At 52.3% G+C, this 8,230-nt stretch overlaps 1 protein-coding gene across 1 annotated transcript; it reads left to right on the top strand.

Annotated features, from left to right (window-relative positions):
- The first annotated feature begins 1,804 nt into the window (after positions 1 to 1,804).
- On the top strand, positions 1,805 to 3,326 carry GADD45G (growth arrest and DNA damage inducible gamma). The gene is made up of 4 exons (XM_082842095.1): positions 1,805 to 1,943; positions 2,204 to 2,305; positions 2,434 to 2,647; positions 2,734 to 3,326. The coding sequence occupies exons 1-4, from the start codon at positions 1,891 to 1,893 to the stop codon at positions 2,842 to 2,844; spliced, it is 480 nt and encodes a 159-aa protein (XP_082698221.1). The 5' UTR covers positions 1,805 to 1,890; the 3' UTR covers positions 2,845 to 3,326.
- The last annotated feature ends 4,904 nt before the right edge of the window (positions 3,327 to 8,230 follow it).

The raw sequence follows: 8,230 nt of genomic DNA on the forward strand, positions 1-8,230 counted from the left end.
TCGGATTTCAGGGATGTTAGGTGAGCAAACACCCAATTCTTGGCATCTAGGAAGAGGCCTGCTTTTGCCGTTGTCCTCTGCCAGCTGGTCACCGGGGGGCGCAAGATGCCAGCACACTCGGTTGTTCTCCTTACCTGTTATTTCCTCTGTCTTGAAGCAGTCTGGGCTCCCAGCGAATCAACCCGCTCCGTCCGCCAACTGTCCTGTCCAGTCTCAAAGGCCTCAAGTAGAAAAGGGGGGAGGTGCAATGGAATGCACCCCACCGCTTATTTCAGTGTAGCGCAGAGAGATGCAGACACCAAAAGTGATAAGCTCAGTGAGTGAACCGTCTGAAGGTGCAGGCTTATAGGTCCTTAATGATCACAGCCAAGCAATGTCTATTAAACGCTCTCAAGCTCTCGTTTAGTTTTATTCTTCTATTATTGGAATACGAGCTTTTAATATATGCATATTTAAGTCAATAAAACATTTCGAAATAGACTAAGAATTATGGGCTCTTCCTCTGTCAGTACTGGGTTGGGGTCTCCTTTCGTCCCCACCTCCTCCCTGGGTGGGTTTTGCAGTCCTTACTCTGCCTTCATTAATGTGCAGCTTGGACCGGGCTCAGCCGACCCTACCAGGGCCGTTTCTTGACCAGAGGGCCGGAGGCCAAGTCCCTAGAGTTCAATGAAAGTGTGGAGGAGGGAGATGGTCAGGGTCTTTCCGGCCGGCCTGTAGATGGCGCCCCGGGAAAGGGATTCCGAGCCGCGTTCCCCAAGCTCTTGGGGCCTGGAGCCTAGAGGTCCGGGCGGAGCGCACCCGGCTGTGAAGACGGTGCAGCAGCCAGGTGTTCCTTCCAACTCCCACTGCTGCTCCGCACTTGTGCTAGAACTGGGTGGGCGGCATTACATGCAAACGTTCAGCAGGGCCCGTGTAGGGGGCGCGCATCGAGGGGCACAGGAGCGGCACGCGGCCGCGACCCCCACGCGCCGAGCAGCCTGGCGACCTCCACGCGCGGCGGGCCCTTCCTACCCCACCCAGCGGCAGGTGGACAGTGTCGCTATGAAGAGAAAGCCTCGATTGTCCCTCCTACAAACCGCCACACGCCAGATCTCCGCTATTATGCACCCTCCATAGAAATGCAAACGAGCCGCGTGCGCCGGCCGCAATCTGCTCGCGCGCCCGGGCGCCCCGCAGCGCTCTGCAGCGGGCGGGGAGGTTGGCTAGGACCTTTCAGCTCGCCCGGGTAGGGGCCTTGTTTGTGCTAGGAGAACCTCGCGCTCTGGGCCGTAGTGTCAGCTGGAGGGGGCTGCACTCAGGCCTTTTGCAAGCTTAAAGCCAGCGCTGCGTGTTTTTACTTTAGGTTCCGGTTTAAAAGCAATGGTCTCATAGACTCCAAATTTAAAGTAAAGAAAAAATAGAAAGGTAGCAACAAAAATAAATGCAAAAAAAAATTCATTAGATTCCCCAAAGGTGCGTTTCACAAATTGCAGCGTACTATTAGTCAGCAAGTTTTTTTTTTTCTTTTTTTAAAACTTTTTCCTTTTAAGGACTTAAGAAAAACAAAAAGGCGAGATGAAATCTGCAGGCTCCAGTCTGCCTGGTAACACCCCGACAAAAGCGGCAGATTTGAGGCATTGTCATCCCCCGCACCCCTCCCCACGTGGCCTTCTGGCACGAGCCTCCGGCCGCCGCCTCATTTGCATCAGAAAGCGGGCGCGGGCCAATGGGCGCGCAGGCTCGCGCCAGCTGGCTGTGCCAAGGGCCCAGCCTATATAAGGGCGCGCGGCGGCGCCGAGTCTAACTAGCTGGTGGTAGGCGCGCCGGTTTGGGCAGTAGACCTTCTTGTCTTCGCTCGCGTCCGCTCCGCCCTCTCCTCTTGTGGATAATTTGCTGCTCGCCAATCGCAACATGACTCTGGAAGAAGTTCGCGGCCAGGACACGGTTCCCGAAAGCACGGCCAGGTAGCTCGCGCCGAGCGTCGGAGGTCTTTGGGCTCGGGGATCCTGATCCTGCCCTGGTCGCGGCTGGTTGGGCGTCAGTCTTCGGGCCCGCTGGGGTGGGAACCCGCTGGGTGGAAGCCGGGCGCGAGTGTGCCGGCTGGGCCGGGGGTACGGCACTGAACTGGCGCGCCGGACTTGGGCGCTGGGGGTGCGTCCCCGGGCCTGAGGATCCCGGCGCACCCTCCTGCTAGTCCCCGCTCACGGCGCTGGCTCGTCCGCAGGATGCAGGGCGCCGGGAAAGCGCTGCACGAGCTGCTGCTGTCTGCGCAACGCCAGGGTTGCCTCACCGCCGGCGTCTACGAGTCCGCCAAAGTTCTGAACGTGTGAGTATAGACGCGGCCCGGGCAAGGCGAGCGGGGCGGGAAGAGCGGCAGGGAGACCGGGGAGATGGCGGCGAGGGACACCCCGGGCTCCCCGACCCGACCTCACCACCTCCTGCTCGCCCGCGCAGGGACCCCGACAACGTGACTTTCTGCGTGCTGGCTGCCGACGAGGAGGACGAGGGCGACATTGCGCTGCAGATCCACTTCACTTTGATCCAGGCGTTCTGCTGTGAGAACGACATAGACATCGTGCGCGTGGGCGACGTGCAGAGGCTGGCGGCGATCGTGGGTACCGGCGACGAGGCGGGTGCGCCGGGGGACCTGCATTGCATCCTCATTTCGGTGAGTGTCGCCTTCGTCCCGATGTCGTCCCCGCCCCCGTCATCGGCCAGTGGCCAGCCAGGCTGACCTCTGCGCTCTTCCCGCAGAACCCCAACGAGGACGCATGGAAGGACCCCGCCTTGGAGAAACTCAGCCTGTTCTGCGAGGAGAGTCGCAGCGTCAACGACTGGGTGCCCAATATCACCCTCCCCGAGTGACAGCCCCGCGGGTATCCTTGGTCTGATCGACGTGGTGACGCCCCGGGGCGCCTAGCGCGGGGCTGGCTCTGTGGATGCGCCCTCCGAGGGCGCCGGAGTGCGGCGTGGAGACTGGCAGGCGGGGGCGCGTGGAGAGCGGCGAGGAGGTGCGGCTCCCTCCCGAGGAGGGGCCCGGCGGCGGCAGGGGCAGGCTGGCCCCAGCCCAGGACTCTACAAGTGTGGGGAGCGGCTGCTCGCCCAGAAAGGCCGGAGGCGGGACCTTGGCCGCGCGGCCGAGAAGGACGGACTGGCCGGGCAGGAGTGACTCAGCAGCCTGTACTCCCGGCAGAAAGGAGGAGAAAGGCAAGGCCAGGCGGCCTGGACTTGTACAACAGTTACAGGAGCTCTGACGGATTTAGCAGTATGCACTGCTGTTTCAAAACGGACACGGGTGATGCTTCATTTTCTAAAGGATTATGCTGCTGCAGCTTTGAGTTTTACAATAAACGTACTGAAACAAACTTACTCTCTTTATTGAAGGCAGGGGATCTTTGTCTGCGGGGAGGTGGTTTGCAGGGCTGTTGACTTCTGAAATTCACGAACTCGATGGCACTTGTTCCATCTTCCTGTTGGGGCTGAATTACAGGCTCCTGGGGTGCTGGAAGTGGGGGAGGGGACGCCAGCTGGGTGTTAGGGCAGAACTTGAGCCCTGCTCCTATTTCTCTCCCTTTAGGAAAAATTTTAAACTCTCAAAAGACAGGAGCATACTTGGGATAAGACATCAGTGCAGCAGCTGGCCATCCAACCTGGTAACAGAGGCCTTTCCCTCCCCTGCCCCTCTCTCTCCTCTGCCCCCTCCTTTCCAACAGCTGCTTATCAGAACAGCTTGCAGGATGCAGCCAGCGCCTTCCTGCACAATGAGCTTTGCCTTCTGCAGGCGCTGCCCTTTGTGGTCCCTGAGGATGGTGGCAGACTGCTCTCAGGAACCTTTTCCTCTTAAAGGAATGGCACTTACAGCAATGTCACCAAGGTATTAATATCGCATATGACATGATGACTGCATTTAAGTGTGAGTCATCATTTTGTCATGGCTGTGATAGAACTTAGAAGATCTGAGCAAAAATGGGAAGGCAGCATCTACACAAACAGGTGTGAGCAATTCTGAGTGGGGCCGGCATCTGCTATCTACTATTTTGAGTGTTCTCTGCCCACATCAGAGTTGTGAGGACGGCTGCTATTCACAGCAGCTTTGAAAGACTTACAGGAGAAAAATAATTGAAATCTGTTTTGGCAAAGACTTTCCTTAAGGAGGATGTAGGGGGGAATGTACTGAGGGAATCAATCTTTTTTATTAGACCAATGTTTTGATTTCACGCTGGTGCCTGACTACACTGCTTTTGGCAGGGGAAATATACATGGGGCTAGACTGCTGTTAGCAAGCTGCCCAGGGGTCCATTGAGCCTTCTAGGCAAAGGAGGGGTAGTGTGCTGTTTTTCTAAGAAGAAAATTCTACCGATTTTTCAGCAGTCCCAGGTAGCTGATTGGGTGCCACTTTTTAAGTTCTCTCCAAATCGTGAAAGAATTAACAGAACAGGACTGTAAAAACTTAATTATTTCTACTGTAAGGAAAACGTCTTGTTTCACATTCATCAGCTCTTAAAATCCCCCTTGACAGAGGCGCAGTGAAATAATTCAGCTGTGTTTGTGCCCAAGTTTCATTCCTATTTCACCTTCGGCTGCTCAAAACCTTGAGTTTTCCTGGTTGAAGTGGAGCCTTGCAGGGTGGGTCTCTACAGCAGTCTGCATTCTGGCCTAATGACCATTTGCCACAGCATGCTATAGTAAACACAAATGGGGCATAATTACTTTAAAATGTACCCTTCAATGAGTAAATGTAGCAGAGCATTGCATAGAGCAGGCGGCAGACCCTCCTGCTGGCCCACTGAACCTTGTAGAATAGTCACTTGGCAGACCTTAAGAAACTTGGCTTTCTCGGACTAGAATTTACAGTAGGGGCACCTGTTGGAGCCCCAGGGGCTAGGAAAATTTACAGGGAAAAAAAAATGCATGCTTGGACATAGTGCCAGCCCCAAAGCTTGTGCTTAATTTTTTTGTGGGAGGTGTGAACAAGCATTTGATGCTATTAAAATGAATAGGTAATAGGATAGGATAGGTAATAAAATGCACGGTGCTTATAAACACATTATCGTATTCATACTTCCAACAACTCTAAGTGGTAATGCTTAGATAAACTAATTATCGCATGCACGGTGAGGTGATCCATGCAGACTGTTTAGCACGATGCCCTGCATCTAGAAAGCACTGGATGAATGTTAATGACAGTAATACTGTATTTATGATGAAGGAGTTTGTTAAAGATCATAGAAATCAAGTGGACTGGTGGATTTGGACCAGGCTGTCTGGTTCCAGGGCCCAACACTACTTGCTGTGCCACACATCTGGGAAGGAAGACTTACTTTCATAACTTTATACGTTTATAAAAGTTTTATGTATTCATTGCAGAAAACTTGTAAAACACAAAAACAGGAAAGAAAAAAGTGCTGTAATGGGCCATCTCCACATTTTGGTGTATTTCCTTCTCACCTTTTCTACATCTCTGAGGGGTACGTACCATGCAATATACAAAACCACGTGCAACATTTTTTAAGAAGCTCATCTTCCCCTGCATTTGGTTGTCTCCTGCTTCTTTTCCTTGACATTCTGTTGCATGCCCCCACGTCACTCAGTGACCTTGGAGGTCAGGGTCTTCAGCGCTGCAGTAGGCTCCAGCACAGGAGTGACAGCACACACTGGTTAGGGAGCCCTATTTACCCCACAGGCCTCACCAAGCAAGACAGATGCCAGCTGTTTGTAGGCCCGAGGCAAGGCTGTGCCCACCCCAGGGCAATGAGTGTCAATCACGTTCATCTTTTAGTTCAGACAAAATTGTTTGCATCTGATCATGGCTATAAAAAATTGCACTGGCAGAAACGCTGTTGTAAAGATGAAACGAATACAGAAATGAAAGAGGGAGCAGCTCTGGGGGTCAGGCAATCCTCGTACACACAAGGAGCTGGGGCTTCCATTCTCTCTTTGGTAAGACAAGAGGACAAAATGATTGCCAAGATTTGTTTTAATTTTAAAGGCTGTCATTCCAGGTATTATACATTTAATGAAAACATTAGCCTCAGTGGCACAATGGGTATTGCTCTCGAGGCTCACAGAGAGCCATTTAAAAACAGCGGTAGAGTTTTTCGGAAGCAAAGCAAGGATGTCGGCAAACAAAGCAAGGCTGTGAGGTCAGTTCAGGGAGCAGATATTTATTTTCGCTTCTTTTCAGAGTTCTTGAGCTTTTCTGTTGGTTTCTCCAAGCTATCAGCCCGTACACTCCTCATGGAGTGTATCCCCCCAGAGGTCAAAAGGAAACTGTCCTTCCCCAGCCACTGAGAAGACACTTGACAGCCTAACTGGGGCAGTGAGGTGTGATCCTGTATGGAGAGACCAGCTGGGGACGGGGGTATGCCTGGACCCATGAGGAACCTTCGATTTCTGTTGTAGGGCAAAGTTATACTTGGTCTTTGGAAGCAGCCTTGTTTTTAAATCTAGCTCAAACTTTCGTTCTTTATCTTCCAGGAGATATTTCTCTTCTCTCGGCAAATAAGGTGTGCACATGAAGAGCTCCTGATTTATGTTCTCTCTTCCAGGCGGCGAAGAGGGTGTGGCCAGCAGTCATCTGTGAGGGGTGAGGGCTGCTTGCAAGAGTCTGGATTCCAGGAGGTGGATTTCCTGCTGGAAGTTGCTGGAAACACCCCCAGGGCTGCATGATTCCAGCCCAACAGGCAGCAAAGACCTTTAGAGCCTCTGTGAGCTGGGCCTGGGAGGGGCTGCTGCTTCTCCACCTCATGGTGGGGAGGTGGGCACGGCCCTTGGCTACTGGGTTTGGGGGTGGGAGATGGGCTACTCATTCATTCATTCCCTCATTCATTCGTCCATTGGTTCCTTCATTCATTCAGTTGGCAATTACTGTTTGGAGCACAGTTCTAGGTGTGGACTCCTGACGGGTTCTTGCGGGCCTGGGTGGCTTGTTGCAGGTGAGTGTTTGGGTAGGGGAGGGGGGCGTCCAGCTGTGTCCCACACCCATTGGATCCTTGTTTTCAAGGCTGGCCAAGGGCTGTCTGGCACCTTAGGGCTGCTTCCAGGGCGGCTGGGAGTATGTGATCAGAACGTGGGGTCTACCTGCCTGTGACGTTTGGAACCTGGCCTAATTGTCTGGTAATGTAATATTTTGGTCAAAGCCAAGTTCTCTTTCTTATTGCTGCTGTGGCTTCCTGTTGCACAGAATAGATACATTTGTCTCTCTCCAGCTTCTGGATGTGGGGACTGCAGATCAGTGAAATACAGGAAAGCAAGCATGTTTCTTGTGGTCTGAAAACCTCAGTGGAGACAGTAAAATCATTCATGGGAACATTGTTCAAAAGACCTAGGAGCTTTTTTCCCTCCAAACGGGCTCTAATCCTATAACTGCTGAGCATTTCTGTATCTCATACCAAGTGACTGATGTGGTTTTACTTTATCACCTCAAGGGGAGGTGGGATTTGCTGCCGGTTTTCATGATTCTTTTTCTTCAGTGTTTGGGGTTTGCTTTGGGTTGAAGTTTGCAAGCTCTTTGGTTATGCAGCTTGGTGGTTGAAGTGATTCAGCTTTTTTTGTGGTCTCTGCAGTTATCCCCCAACTTTGTGATGGTGGCCTAGATGACATTCACTTACATCATGTCTTTCCTGAGTGGGAGTAATTCTGGAGGATGATTTCAAATTTGTTGGATTTTTATTATGATAAAGTACAGGTGAATAGAATTGTAAGCAGCAACATTAATATAGCAATAAATAGCAAAATGGAAAGAAAAGAAACAGACTGGAGAAAGCATCCTCTTTCTCAGCAAGATCAAAGTTCTGTAGAGTGATTCACAGCAGCAAAGTGATTCCTGGAACTCTTTGCATGGAGAGGAATTCGATGCTAAAATTCCAGGAAGGAGGACACTGATGGTGGATTAGGCACCGCTATCGGGAGACCCATTAAAAACCATTGTGCATTCATTTTCTGTCCTTGGATTTCTGCAAATCACTCAAGTTCTGATTCTGTGGGCCCAAAACAATGATGAGATAAAGCCCACGGATGGGTTGGTTGGCCCATAGTCATCACATGCTCAGCTTGGCTAGCCGGGGGTTTGGGGTCCTACTGGGCAGCCTCAGAGCCCATGCTCCCATTCCCCGTGCAGTCAGGGCCAGGACTACCAGGCACTCTCCCTCCATGTGGTCTCCAGGCCCCTGGGCCCCCAGGTTCTCCAAAAGCACAGAGAACACTGCGGAGAAACCACTACCCACCCAGGGGCAGCTGAGGAAGCCAGAGG

The sequence above is a fragment of the Leucopleurus acutus genome, assembly GCF_964270905.1.
Source record: "Leucopleurus acutus genome assembly, chromosome: 7".
NCBI lineage: Eukaryota > Metazoa > Chordata > Mammalia > Artiodactyla > Delphinidae > Leucopleurus > Leucopleurus acutus.

Coding starts and splice junctions, on each gene's coding strand:
- GADD45G (XM_082842095.1), top strand. CDS start 1,891: ATGACTCTGGAAGAAGTTCGCGGCCAGGACACGGTTCCCGAAAGCACG. Junction 2,306..2,433: donor TCCGCCAAAGTTCTGAACGT/GTGAGTATAGAC, acceptor TCGCCCGCGCAG/GGACCCCGACAACGTGACTT. Junction 2,648..2,733: donor TGCATTGCATCCTCATTTCG/GTGAGTGTCGCC, acceptor CTCTTCCCGCAG/AACCCCAACGAGGACGCATG.